The sequence below is a fragment of the Strongylocentrotus purpuratus genome, unplaced genomic scaffold (genome assembly GCF_000002235.5).
Source record: "Strongylocentrotus purpuratus isolate Spur 01 unplaced genomic scaffold, Spur_5.0 spur5_scaffold_6, whole genome shotgun sequence".
NCBI classification, from domain to species: Eukaryota; Metazoa; Echinodermata; class Echinoidea; order Camarodonta; family Strongylocentrotidae; genus Strongylocentrotus; species Strongylocentrotus purpuratus.
The window spans coordinates 14543859-14559648 of record NW_022145612.1 but is presented as its reverse complement, the minus strand read 5'-3'; the positions used below and the strand labels follow the sequence as shown (position 1 = coordinate 14559648).

The window sequence follows — 15790 nt, the reverse complement described above, 5'->3', positions numbered from 1 at the left end:
TTCCGCAAGGAACAATTTTAGGCCCGATATTGTTTTTATGTTTCATTAAAGATATGCCTAATAATATTTCATCAACTATTCGATTATATGCGGACGATTGTATATTGTACCGTCCAATTTTCAATTTAGATGATTGCAAGATATTACAAAATGATTTAGAAGTTTTAAGTAAATGGTCTGAAACATGGATGCTCGACTTTAATGTATCAAAGTGTAAAACTATGAAAATGTCTCGAAAGCTTCACGATATAACATATAATTATTCTCTCAATGGACAGGAGTTAACAAATGTAAAGTCTGAAAAATATTTAGGTCTTGTAATAAATGATTCTTTAAACTGGAACGACCATTGCACTGACTTATATACAAAATGTAACAGGATCATGGGAATTATAAGATGGAATTTTGTTAATTGTCCAAAGTCTATTTTAAAAAGTCTTTTTGAATCACTAATTCGCTCACGTTTAGAATATTGTTGTACAGCATGGGATCCCTATAGAAACACACACAAAGAGAGGATTGAACGTATTCAAAAACGTTACGTAAGGATGATGTGTAAGGATTGGTCTACGAGTTATAACGTGTTATTACAAAATGTCAAAATGAATTTATTAGAAAATAGACGAAAGTACCATAGACTTGTTTTTTACTATAAGATTGTAAATAACTTGATTAATGTAGGAGAAGTAAATAGGTGCACACGAGCGAACAGAATAGGAAGAAATGATAATACTTTTAAGATGCACGTTCCATATGCCAGAACAGACTATTATATGAAATCCTTTTATCCCCAAACAATTAATGAATGGAATCAGTCAACTCCCACAAACAGTAGTAAACAGTCAATCGCTAAATACCTTTAAATCGGCTCTGGTAAAACATCTCAATCTAGATTTTTGAAATAGAAGTGTCTTGCAATTTCTAACTTGTATTTCTGTTGTTGTATTTATATTGAACTATAACCTATGTCATACTTCGATATTTTATGTATCAGTATTTATTGTGTAATTATGTATGCCATTTTACTGTCCATATCTGAGATGCAAACTTGTATGGGTTTTTCTAAACCTTGTTTTGTAACCCAAGACATGTATATATTTTTATATTGTCTGAATAAAATAAAATCAAATCAAAAATACTGTATTGATATGTTATTGTAATGCGATATTGTTGAGTTTTAATTTCTATAAAAACAAAAATACAACAACAAAAAAAGCTTGTCTTGAAAAAAAATCTGAAAGGCACTAAGATATATATCACGCAGGATCTGCCAATTCGAATGCGCCAACAGAGAAAACAACAAATGGAAACTCTGAAAGAAGCAAGGAATGCGGGCAAGTTAGCGTATTTCTCCAAAAGGGAGCCATGGAAGCTTTACATAGATAGAGTACTCCTACCTATACAAAAACAAGCAGGGTTCATTTAAAAAATGCAGAAGAACAGGACAAGACGAGCGGTCTGATAGCCCACTACATCCTGGAGCAACCAAGGAATTATTCCAAGGAGCAAACAACAGCTAATGTAAAAACTTATTGCATTACAGAAGTGGAAGTTCAACTTATTAAAGTTAGATTTGTTCACAAAATATTTCAAAGGCATGAAAACTAATTATGTAAATTAATTTCACTAAATGACATGATAGCAAATAATGTGACACAATGGAAAAACTCTAAAATTGGGAATCATTTGTAATTTATAATTTTCTTATATATACCGGTATAATTATATAAATGCGATTGAAAAAATATATTCATTAAAAAAAGGGCTTACAGAGTAAATCAGAAATCCTTGATCATCTAGTTTATGCAGGATATGAAGAGTATATGGATTATTTCAAGGAAAAGAGATCTGGGAGATAATTTAATCAGTTCTATTTTTGTCTCTGTTTCTTCAATGAGGTTGAATTGTTTGTTTGTCGTGGGGTTTTTTTTCTTGACCTGATTAATAAGCTTGGGAAGGAAGGAATGATCACGATCGATCTATACTTAGATTTGAGAAAAAAATAGTTTCGACCAAGGATTCGATTCTTATTTCTGATCTAGAGATATACTGTTATTAACATGGTAATGAAATGTTTGTCCTGCAATTTGCTTAATGAATTTTTGAGAAAGGAAAAGTCAGTGCCAAAGCCTCCACAAACAAAATCTTGCCAAGAATGTCAAGTAAAGCATTCTTAATTTCCAACATCACAAGTTAACATCCCAAAAATACAATCAGATAACCAAAGTGATAACCATCAGTAACGTAACATGATCATGATGTTGTGGGATAACTAGGCTAACATTTAAAGATTTGTCATGATTTACAGAGGATATCATGTGTGTCATTTCTATCCCCTCAAAACTATACAACTTCCACAAATGTTCCAAATAAGAGGGATGTGACATTTCATTTGGCAGCAAATAAAAATTGAGAGATTAGGAGGTTTCTTGCTATTTCACAATTTTGCTACTGAATCATATCACTTTCAGTAACACATGAATACTGTGTAGATAATATATGTGTTTATCTTTTCCTTCTATTAGCCTCTTCTTTCTTCCTGTCTATGGGTGCGTTTATCGGGTCTTGCCACTAGATATGTACATATCGAACCCCACTATACGAATGTGATTTTCGGGATGTCGCGTTTATCGTCTCTTCACGATTAAAAAAAAAGGCCTTGTCTCTGCGCAGCTGCTTTGCGCCGTTTGACCCGCAGAGAGCAGAGAGTTGCTCGGAGGTCAACTAGGGCATAGCACATGGTGCGCACTATTTTTCTGAACCGGAAATTAGCCGGGGAAGGTCCGATTTGCATGTGGGGCTCAAAACGTTTATCATGTCTCAGAATCGTGATTCTGGCTGTATGTCACATTCAAAACACAACTTCTTGCGTCTTCAGATATGCCCATATCTAAAGACGTTTAAAAAAGGCTTTGCGTTTATCACCTTCAACAATTGCCTGAAAGACGTTTGAGAAACCTGATTCTAGGCAAAAATTTGGTCAATAAACGCACCCTATCTTCAATAATTTTGTACACACGTTGACTGACCCACTTCTAATTGGATCATTGTTATGCATCATATCTGGTCATCAAGTAGGGCTCATAATGCACTTGGTTCATTAGCCAAGGCTTGCTGAAATTGATATGGTGGTTTCGGTGAATAATTCACTCCATTTTAGCATACTCTCCTTCTGAAATCCCAGCATTTGAACCCATTGACGATATCCATATTGATAGGCATGAGCTTGGTCTGGTCATTGTGTTCAACCATACGTCTTCCTTGCTTCATTAAATAGGCTCCAATGAGATGGGGATGGTTGATTGGCTATCTGACTGGACTATTTATCTTCCTAATCATTGAAGCGACTCTGCTCTATGCCTACTGATTAATCCATGGGATAGAACTCAAACCAACACACCATCTTCACAAAGCAAAATAAAATCCTTTCTCTTTTTTTTCCAATCGCAGTGCACAATTGGCAAAAGAATGGAAACTTGGATTAAAATGACACAGACTCTGTACTTTGGCACCTTGCAACAACTGCTTAGGAAAAGATCGTCCGCAGTTTTCTATGCAGTATAATGTTACAAAGTGCACGGAAGATTGGCTGCTTTATGATGCATGCTTTTTACAATGCGATCAGAAGGATACAGAATGATACGTTACTAAAAAGAGTAATCTAAGGCTTACATACATTCATTGTCTGGAACAACTAATGCTACAATGTAATACATAGAAGCTTAGAATCAGCATTCTGTGTATGTAAAGCAAGCATAAACAATGTTAGTCTATTATCTAATATTGGTACTTCTTTACAATTACAAATGGTGTACATTAGGTTGTACAGATCTGTATTGTTATAATTCATGTTCCTGGTTATATGATAATATTACCAGTCTCTAGCCATGCAGTAAAGATGAACCAGATATATTATAATACCTTGGTATCGGAGGATGAGTGCTGATTATTGGAAAGATTCTCAAATCTGCATATTACTCATGCCTGATCATATATGAGTCATACAGGTGTATCGCTTCAGAGTCTGAGGAAAAGCTGAACTTTCAATTGTTTTATCAAACAGACGCATCTCATACGTGCAGGATGCAGCCATCTTCATGTAGATCTTATATAGCGTGTTCAGACTGGCTGAAATTCATATGAAACTTGTATAAAGAAACGTCACATAAAGAATCATTGTATAGCGAAAGGAGCATGCAGACTACAATACAAAACAATTAACATTGTATTTAAAGAAACTTCACTGTTAATTGACCTGACAGCTAGCCAATCATCAGTGTGCGCTCATGATAAGACCCGCCCACTTATACCACTTTCTATCGTACTAGACTAGAGCAGGATTCTTTAACAATTTTGTTCTCGAAACGATGCTCAAACAGGCTTTGGCTATACGTTTCTTTATACAATGTTAAGGCTAAGAATTTGTTTACTTATTATGTATTTTAGAAAATTACTTTATATTGTATAGCGATAGCTATATAATATATGCTGGTATTTTTAACAGAGGGTCATCCTCTCACGTCCATAACCACAGAGGTGATTCTTCTTGTGCATCTGCATAATCAGTATAGATTGTTAGCATGTATGATATTCTTCAAAATAATGCCTATGCTGTAGATTATCAATAATGAAGGCGTATCATATGTATTTCATAGGCAGTTTCCCTTCTTGCACTAATAAACTCCTGCTCTCATTTAAAAAATTAAAAAACTGACTTTTGAAAGAAAATTGGAGAACATATCAATCAATGCCTATATTTTCCCCTACAGGATATATTCATGCACAGCACATTACTCTAGTTTGTACAGTATGTAATTTGTGTATGTGACTATACATTATGTACTGTACATATTGATTTGTGGTCTATGATGTCTGTCAATATGACTGTGGTATAAGCTGTTACTAGCATTGTTTGATCTAGATCAAATTACATGTATGCTAGTATACACTTGAATGAACAAAAGAAACCCAGACAGAAAAATTAGAACTACCTATAGAAAGATGAGCCTGTACACAATTATAGGCATTTTCAGTGTAACATATATGACATCAGAACACTTTTTGGTTCTAGTTTTGGTGTGAAATAGAAGCTAGGTATTATACTCTGAACATATACATGTAGATACACATTGCAAAACAATTGTATTTTACATTTCCTCGTAATAGCTTTAATTGTAGCTGACGGCCATGACACTTTTGTCCACTTTTTATAAACACCTATAGCTTTGCTTTAATATGTTAAATGTGTAATGGAAAGCTCTTATCATTAATCTTTGATCCCTTCACCATAACTAGGGACACTGATTTTCCGTTTCAAAAAATGGCCTTTTACGTTTCAGAAAATCTTGAATTCCGTTTCAGATGGGCTGAAAAACGGAAATTCCGTTTTGCCATAGACTTTGTACACATGAAAAAACTAAAATTCCGTTTACATAAGATTTTCATTAAAACATGAACTTGTAGGGTACAAAAGTTCTATTAAAGCCGCCTCCTTTGACAAGCCACTGATAACCACTCAAAAACATACGGACGGGACTGGATAAACTAGATCATCTAGTTTATCCAGTCCCGTCCGTAGATGCAAAATACTAGTGAAAATATAGACGCCTACGGGCCCTAGAGTCTAGGCTAGACCTACGAAAAATTATCAAATGTTTAGATTTACCAACTTCAAATTCGAACTTAGACTAGCAGACTAAATTCAGCGGAATGTATCAGAACACGACATATTCTTGACGGAAATGCTGAGTAGTACCGACGTCAAGAAAACATTTTCGGTCTTGGCTGTCATGTCCGCGATCGATCAATTTTAGGCGCACATGCCAGCCCCTTTTTCGAACTGTACAACAGCGTGTGTACAATCTCGCCGCATGTAGCGCCCGCTACTGGCGTGTGTGTGCCTAGTATTATGTCTACGTAATACTAGGTGCCTAGCTGGCATAATCGGATCGTTTCGCTGTTATTTGTACCGTGTTTTACGTCATGATCTCTATTGGTCCAGCGAAACAAAATGGCAGCGCCCGGTCTCCTAAGAATCTGACGAATATCGCTAAATATTCGGAATTATTAACCATGATTTGAGGCCCAATATGTTTTCACTGCAAAACGAGTCGCAAAAATAGTGTAAGTTTTACGATTTTCTTCTTGAAAAATGAAAAGTTTTGGGGTAAAAGGGGTTTTCCGCGATTTTCCGTTCGAAATTGCATTTTCCGTTTCAAATGGTCAATTCCGTGAATTCCGTCCGTTTTCCGTGATCGCGGAAAATCAGTGTCCCTACATAACTTACAACCAAAGAATCAAATATGAAGCGATTATGGTGTGGAATAATAAGATCCAAAGGTTGGATGTTTTTACTACATGTACATGCTGTATGTTGCCATATTTTGCCCTAAAAAAGAATTTTACAGAGAAAATTAATCAAAAAATGCCTAAACATACTTTACTTCAACTGATACCACTTCAATCTTGTTGAGCTCTTTTGTTTGGTACACTACCAAATTTGTTACAGTAGAACACATATTTCTAGAGTTATTGCCAATTTTATGATTTTTGGTTAGTGAACATTTTCCATGAAATTGCCCAAATGCATCTGGTCAGCACAATCTAACAAGTACTGTAGTAAATTATTCATGTTGTGTTGGTTCAGTGTATGACTAGTATCCATGGACAATAATGCAGCATCACCAAATTGCAAAGGCATCAACACTGAGTTGATTATTTTCATTTCATTCAAATCTCTATGAAAAGAATCAGACTTTTTTTCATTATTTGCTAAAAGAAGAAGCATTACAATTTCTAGGTCATCTACCTGTAATTCTATTATTGGAAGAATTGATCGCATGTGAATGAGTAAATAAGCTTACACTACAGATAGGGCAATGAAAATGAGAAATATTGTTGGAGGCTCAGATCATAGAAACCTAAACCTTGGCATGCCTATCTATTGATCTTTGGGTTCTGGCATTGGTATCAAAGCCAACCGCTTGATATGTACTGCCGGCTTCCAAGTGGAGTGCTGTTTACACATGTTACCGATGGGAATACTTAGGATGCCTTAGCTACATGACCTTTATGTGCATAGTAGTACATTGGTAGGTCAGATCTATCTTCAGATAAAACATTCATGTTGCATGAATGTAGAAACTGAGAGTGTATCACAAATAACATCTTGTGAAAGAAGTTCTCAATCATAGTGCCTTTTTAATTGTTAACATTTATTATTCCATGACATATCTGATTTTACAATTCATGAGCCCATTTTGAATTTCAAGCAGGTTTTCTTAAAAGCTTTTGTTGTATGTATTTCTATTTTGGGGGTATATTTGGGGTGAATAAAACCATGTACACTGCACATGGCTGTTTGAAAGGGTTAGAAAAACAAGTATAACAATAGTCACAAAAAGAATGCTTATGATTAAGTTCAGTTTTGAGGTTGTTTTTTACATAATATTTTTTGAGATTATTTTCCTTCCTCATATTGTGCTGATAGCTGGATGCAATAAGATATCCATAGTTGTTGCCACATAGTACATTGTAGGCCTAATTGTATTTTCTTTGAAAAGGGAAACGTAATTACTCTTCTGCAGATGCCTTAATTGCTTGAATGCAAAAACAACATTGATACATAACACAAGAATCCTTTTCTCCAGTAGCCAGACTGCTGTTTAATAGAAGACCCTGCCCATAACAGGAACTAGCCCAAATTGACCCCCACTACTCAAACCTCCTCCTCATTAATCTTACAACTTATTCCTACAATACAATGAAAGGCAGAGGGAGATCCAGAAGGTCCTTGGTCCAACCCCGGTCTTAATTTCCGTCCAGTCCCAGGGTAATTGCTCACTTTGCTTTGGTTCACTCTAGGCCTCGATTGAAGAACTCACGCCTTGTTTTTAGTCCTTGATAGTTTATAAAGCAACCATGTTTATCCGCAAACTAACATTACATAGGCATACATGCATGTACATTTTCGGATGATGAAAGATACTACTACTTGTGCAAATAAAGTCATTAGGAAATCTTATTTTGTTTATGATTACAACCAACTGCCATCTTACCGTTTCTTTTATTTCAAATTCATAAAGTAATCAATGGGCTTGATTCAATTTTTGTTACATAATTGCTGAAAATCTATGTCATACATGAACTACAGGTTATACAATCTTTTAAAATAGACTTGATAAATTCAAATTTTCATTTATCATTTTTCATATTTTCTATTCACTTCAGAAATATATATAAACAATGCAGTACATGTGAAAGTCTTGGGAATTCAGTAGTTTTCTGTACTGACAGAAAGGCAAATCTTTTCAATTTGTGTTCGGAAATGTCGTTCATCTGCTAATTTTCCTTATCAGCCATTTCTGTCACTTTCTTCTTAAAGCCCTTAAAACCTTTTGCAAATGCATGTAGCCTTGTCAGTTGTCAGTTCCGCACTTTCATGGGGTATATCAGCAAAAAACTTCAAGACTAATGACTTGTAAGGAAGTCAGGATTTTGACAAGCTTCCCAAATTTCTTAGCCTACCACTCTTTCCTCCTTGACGTTCCTTTTCCCTTTACGTACTTGTAGCTCCCTTAATGGCGTTATCTGCATCAAGCAAAAATTGTGATAATGATGTACAATTTCCTAGCAGTGCTGAAATATACAGCGAACCCTTAGATCAGTTTGAAATGGAATAATGCAAGTCACACTGCTGTGCGATAAATGCTTGAATAACCAGTGCAATAATAGAAGTTGGGTATGCTGCAAATGTTTGTAAATGATTCGCTTTCAATGTCGGTCATAATGAGGACCAAGTTGCAATGACATTTCTTCCTCTTTGCACTAAAAAGATATACCGGTATACAAAAATATATTGTTTTTAAGGAGTGAATTAACACTGTTTTGGCTTTTGGCAGATGCTATTGCCTTGCATAAATTTAGAAAGATTAAAAGGAAGATCAAGTATCCTCAATTTAGCATCCTTCAGATCTCTAAAATTTGACATTTACATGAACAAGCATTGCTTTATTCTGGAAGGTCTGCTCAAACCAGAAGGCTACCAGTCAAATATCAAATCTCGATTGCAAGGTATGGGTCTAAAGGATATCACACTCAGATCAATATTGGTTTCCCGAAAGCACCTGTGCATGCCGGGTACAAACAGGACAAGTTGGAAATGACAGTTGTTGTTTGATAGAGGTGTTAATGACATAGCTTCAAAGGCATCGGTGTCTTGGTTTCGTAGAACACCAGCTGCCGGATTCTGATTGTAATTGACACTTGGCATTAAGACGTGTCCTTTGACTCTACCAGAATGCCGGTTGATAGGGTCGAGGCTAACAGACTTCAAAATGTGCAGAGTTGCATAGACTACAAGAAGTTACATTTTACCGTCTGTACTCGGAAGTTACATCCAGTCTAAACTCCACAATGTTACACACAGTGTGGGTACATGATCAATGAATCCAATCAAGTCACTGTTCTGTGTTCACATGCACTATCTACCAACAATCCGTCTTTTTAATGTTTCAACCCTGCCATTATTACTATTCATAATGAATTTCTCCGTTTTGCAGCACCCATGGAGAGCTTTCTATTGATTCCTGTGTATCCCTTACCTTCAGACTGTTGATGACCAAGTCTCTGGCTTGAAGCTCTGCCTCCAATAATCCTAGAAGCTTCATCAAGTCGGACTTTGAAAACTCCATGATCCCCTTCTCTTTGGGATGCTGCTTCTGTAAAGAAATAGAAAAGAAAAGAAAGGAATGACTAACAATGCTGGAAGAAAACGTATCACAAGTAGCAAAAAGAAATCATAATTCAAACCAAGTTATCATATTTAGTTCCTGTATTGTAGGCTGTATTTCAATCTTACCAAGCATAATAAGAATCCCAACACAAATGATAGGGGTTTTCCCCACAACATCAAGATGTACATGTATGAGCTGTCACATGTCTCTGGGATTAACACTCATAAATCATACAAGGTGCACAGAAGTTAAATTCATTTTTTGGCAAACAATCCATGAAATGTTTCCATGGAAAGTTGGAAACCATAACTGTTAATCATCAGAATAGTTGAGGAAACAATTCTCCCATTTCTTTGAATTGTCAATGTAATTCATCATCTATGACATGCTTTAGTCAACCTAAAAACATGTCGATGGCTATGTTTAAAGGGGAAGAGATGCACAGGTTAGAGAAACACAATGTCCTGAAATTCACAGAAAAGTCCCAATTTATTGTCACCATGAAATCCAGATAAGCTTCAGATCAGTGTGATCATGGAGTACTGTCCATGGTGAGATGGCAATCAAAGACCTCCTGAGGAGTTTCATGAATCACAAAGTCGGACAAAGATCCTCAGTTCCACACTTAAGTCTTAACAAATGTACATATTATGAATGATCCAATAGTCAATCTGCATCTGATTAGATACTACAGTCTTTCGCACTGCATTCATGAAGCTCTATGGAATAGTCTCAACCATTATAGGGAAGCCTTCTTTGCTTTGCACAACACAAAGATTTACAATACCAACTTATTGTAGTATATTAGAGTTCCTGAGGCAGTTGATAACTGAACAAATGTGATTGTGTGTAATACATGGAATGATGTAATTATCCAACACCATTCATTGAACTACATTTGACTTTTACAGTGTATAATTACTTTACTGATGTTAGTTCCAAATTACAAATGTGCAGATTTGATCCAATAACAAAACTTAAGGGTAAAGTGTCCAGGCTTCTGTTGGTCGTGCTGCAACACACATAATGCCATTTGTATGCTAAAAATTATGATTCCTGGATTTCACAAAATGACCTCATCAGCTGCGTTCCAAAGACCATCCCCAATCCTGGGATTTCATTCCCTTATGACTGCTCCTCGCTTGTGTATCAAAAACCTTCTTACAACCAAATGACTCACAAACACACACTTCTAATAGGGACACTAGAGAGATCTGCATACACTAATCCTATCTCTTCAAAACCAATATTAAACAAAAAATAATCATAATGAATTTCTTGCGGGGCACATTCTATAATGCCCTGGCAGAATTGCACAAAAGATGATACATTTAATGAGTCATGACTCGATCTATCAAGTGATTTGTCACCATGCAGCAATAATAACATTCCAGAGTCAATATGCAGGGTATGGGAAACAGTCAGAATGAATAAATGCTACAGACTACTATTGGTAATAAAGCTTGACTATTAAAACAACTAATTCACTGCCCCAATTAGAGATATTAGCGATGAGTCAGTACGTTCATCATTGGTGTATTTTTTGTTATATAGAACGATGCGTTCATTCCATTCATGCTCAATTTAACATCTGGGAAATGAGACAATAAGCAATTAAGCATCCAAATGTATTATAGTTAAATATAATACTGTAACTTGATCTCTCATTTATTTACTTTCAGAAAGGGTACCATGTACAATGTACCACTCTCCTGCACAGACACATTAGTAGACAAAAAGTTACATGTACGTACAGTATGTACTTTAGTTACATAGCACGGTCAATGGTTCAATGTTGATGAACATCACATTCATACATGTATCACATCAACAGCAAAGCGACATGAACATTTACACTCTCATTTATGCCTGGGTTCATTATAATATTCCAAGAAATGAACATGTATATATTTCCATAGAAATACAATAAATAGTTAATTCCCACTAATTCTGTCAGAGAAAAAAAAAAGTCTTTTCTTTCAAACGGTACATATGGACCAGGAAATGTTTGACAGTGAATTCAGAATGTCAATAAAGTTTTAGTGTGAACCTATTGACACCTTTCAACCAGATTAAATTAACAAATCAATTTCCTTATAATACTATAGAGGTGTAAGACTGCCCGGGTAGCACTCAATGTTACTCATCTAACCTTGCCATCTTCGGACAAGTACCCTTTGTTTGATGTTTGTTTTTCATGAGTCATGGGTCTCCCTGTTGGATTTGATATTTTATGACTGCTTGTGTGTACTTTACAATCTACAATGTCAATTACAAAGTAAATCATTGTTATGTAACATGTCACACAGACATTTCAGTTGCCTTGTGCAGTGTGCCCTATTTCTCTTTTCCTCGAAAGCTGATATTATTAATCGATTCACTCTCATTACCTAAAAAGTAGGGTACTACATGTGTATGAATGACTATCAATACAAAGTATAGAAATACTTCTGCAAAATTCAATTACAGGTAAATAATCTATCAAAATTGCACATTTGTACAGGTTGAATTGGTCATCTACAGAGGCTATTCTTTTCATATGAAAAGTGACTGCTCTATTTGATAATTGATATTGATCTACACATATATATATTTATCTAAAAAATATTGATGGCATTATTATGCAAAATTCTGTTCAATGAGTCTTGACTGTATCAAATCTGGAGGCACTGATTCACAAAATCAAATTGGCTCACTCCTACTTATGAAAGTCCTAAAAGAATATAACTGTTTTATTGTTGAATAATGAGATATTTTTAAAAGTTTGGATATCTAAATTCACATTTTAAAGTTTTTTCCACAATGGAATTCCTGAAGTGACATAATAGAGCAATTCTTTTCAGAATGAAATATTTCTAGTTCAAGAGCAAGAATGGTCTCCATATAAGGGCATAATTGGGATAGCAGCTAGAGGGCAAGGATTAGAAGCTAGCTGAGGGGGCACTCCACTCTACAGCATGGGGTTAGCAATTAGACCCAACCTCTCTGCAGTCGAGTGACATGTCTCTACTATTTGAAAAGGACTAATTAAAGGAACGTCTTAGGGTATTCACAGTAGTCATCATTTTGACCTTGGCCTTCCAAGTGCAGTAAAGATTTGAAAGCCTGTATCAAACTGTGCATGCCTAGCTACAAAGTCAATATAGCCAATATTCTGCTCAATCTCAAAGCCAACACTACATAAATGTTAAGTTAAACAAAGGAAGTTAGAAAGATGTCTTACCATGACCTACGTCTTAGTCCTACATGTGACCTGAATTCATGTTGTAGGATACATAGAATATATTTCATGTTTATTACTTTTTATATCCTCCATACATGTACATGATAAATGTAAACATTTATTCTCTTTTTTTCTAGTAAAAACCCAGGGCGCGACAAACCCGCTTGCCCGACGTCCCGGGGCACCCAAATTGAGCCGTCGGGCAAGTAAATCAAATTATCACTTGCCCGATTCGGGCAAGTGATACTTTTACAGTAATTTCCTAGTGTCCAAGAACTCTACCATTCACCCGTCAACTTCTTACCCGTCGTCAAAATCCAGAAGCAAAAAAGCGATCGTTCCGATTTCGAAAAAACTTCACAGACAGCTAGCCAGCTCAGCTAGCTCAGCGCGCATGCAACAGTGACACTTCAAGCCATGAATGCCGCTCCGCCTCCACGCACGGCCGGCCGTGAGCTAGCTAGAGACAGCTAGCGCGATCGTACCAGCTGCGAGCTTATTCGCGCTCTCTCTCTCTAGCTCTGCAGGCCGCACCGACAGGCCTTTGCTATTCTCTGATTGCCGATTGGTTGAATCACGCCAAATATGACGTCATTATTCTAGGGAAATGAACACGTGCGAATCGGAATGGAATAAACAACAGGGATTTTCTAGTAAGTACAAAAAGTCAAATGTTTGATATTTATTCATAATGACTGTTAATGATTGTGAACATATTATTTAAAACTCGCTGCTCATATAAATCAGATGAATGTTTTTGTCTCGTTTTCAATTTATTACTGCGGTCTCAAGATCCGACCGAGCGAGTCATTTTGATAATAGTATCGAGACCCCCAGAATATAAGCCGTTGTTGTTTTGTTTTCATGGTTTTAGCGACGTTGTTTAGTCTAGTTTTCGCATACTTATCCGAGATTTATCGTAAAATATCTTCAATATTATTATTTAGTAAGAATTTACAAATTTTGGCATGATATTTATAGCAGTGAATGATGAAATAAAAATGTCCGTACTTTATTTAAAATAGTTGATTACCCATTATTTACATGACGTTTCTTGATGGAAGAGTTGACCCAAATTATTAACAGCTGAAAATTAGCCTACGTTTCCAAATGACAGCGGCTTGCACAGACACACACGTGCGTTGATCAGCTGTTTTTTCTCGATTGTGCTAGTAAACATGGAGGCACCGCCTTAAAAGTTTTGGGCAAGTGGAAATATTGTTTGGGCAAGTAAATTGAAAACCCACTTGCCCGACAGGGCAAGTGGTGAAAAAAATTCTTGTAGCACCCTGAAAACCTACTAATCTAGGAACGTAGATGAACAGTATTTAACCCAAAAAAATTATGCCATGGGTAATAGCACTCAAACTGCAGGTTATTCTCATCCTAGCAGTTTCATGTCAACACAAAGCACTGCTGGGGCTCAGCTAAATACGACTCCAAAACATACACGTCCAACTAAGCAGGAAAGAATGCCAAGCATTGACGGGAGAAGGTCTTAGGCCTAGTACAATACAGTACATGTATATATCCCTACTAGTCTGTCGGCACAGCCTATATTTTTGTACGTTGACAAAGTCTGTATTGCATTGTGGCTAGAGTCAAGCTTAAAATCTAACTGACAATGACAGAAATAAAAAATTATAAGAAGTAAAATAAAATTTAAAGGAAACTTAAAATTAAATACATAAACATGACGAGTTCAGAGCAATTCAAATCTAGAAAATTAAAATTTCATATGTACCGGTACATGTACATGTAGCTTTATAAGAGGCTGTTCACACCGGCAGAGATAGCGCGGTCTAGCGCGCGCTCTATCGCGCGCTAGGCCGCGCTATCTCTCGTGGACCACCCCCAAGAGGTGCTCCAGTACTGGCACGCCGTTTTGGCTCGCCGTGGCTCGCTGTTGGGCGGACCGAAACGACGTTGTACCTTCCACACCGCAGAGATAGCGCGCGCTAGACCGCGCTATCTCTGCCGGTGTGAACAGCCTCTAAGAGAGCTAAAAAAAAATTGGTCTGGCAAATAATTAACAATTCACCCCAGAAATTATTTAGCCCTTTTAATCACTTATAAGAGGTCCAAACCCTTTCACGAGCAAAGAAAAAAAATTGAAAATAAAATTAGTTACACAAAGATACTTCATATTTGTTTATAATTATAGGCCTACTACACTGCATGACCTACAGTATGTGAAAAATTAGTCTACAGCTTTGATAGTTCAGACCCTGATAAGTATAAATATTACTGACAAGGGATAGTGCTGGGCGAAATGCAAATGCACTATTTCTGTCCCATTGCGTACATGCATATCAAACTCACTGCGTGACGCTAACAAACACATTAACTAGCCTTGTGATACACCTGCACAAGGTACAAGTACGTTGGCAATACATACATTCCATGGATGCCTTTCATTCACCAATCTAAAGTTGAGCACAACAGTTATTCCTCAATGATAGAATACCCTGATTTTGCAATGACAGGTTTTTACATATGTATTGATAAATTATCTGCTAACTCAGATTAACCCTCCCTCTCCCTGTCTTTTCTCTTGAACTCTCTCCCTTGATGTCCATCTCTGAGATCCCTATAACCATCCCTTACTCTCCCTTTTGTCCCTCTCCCCTTACCTCCCGACTCTCCCTCCATTGTACATCTTCCTAAAAAAATTCCTCTCAACATCCTCTCAAATCTCCCCCACTCCCATCTCCCTCTCTCCCACTCATCCCTCTCATTAAAGTCCTTTTATCACAATACACAAAGTCATTGTGACATCCCTTGTCAAACTACAGGCTTCATTTTGCTACCATTTATCTGCTGTGCTGAGACC

The 15790-nt window shown here is 36.4% G+C and overlaps 1 protein-coding gene across 2 annotated transcripts in view; it reads right to left on the bottom strand.

The window, feature by feature from the left end:
• Positions 1-15790, bottom strand: part of LOC579914 (cortactin-binding protein 2) — an 81252-nt gene that overhangs the window by 49926 nt on the left and 15536 nt on the right. For both annotated transcript variants that reach the window (XM_030972840.1, XM_011662630.2), the window contains one exon: positions 9603-9719. In XM_030972840.1, the coding sequence (XP_030828700.1) occupies positions 9603-9719 (117 nt within the window). The remainder of the gene's footprint in view (positions 1-9602; positions 9720-15790) is intronic.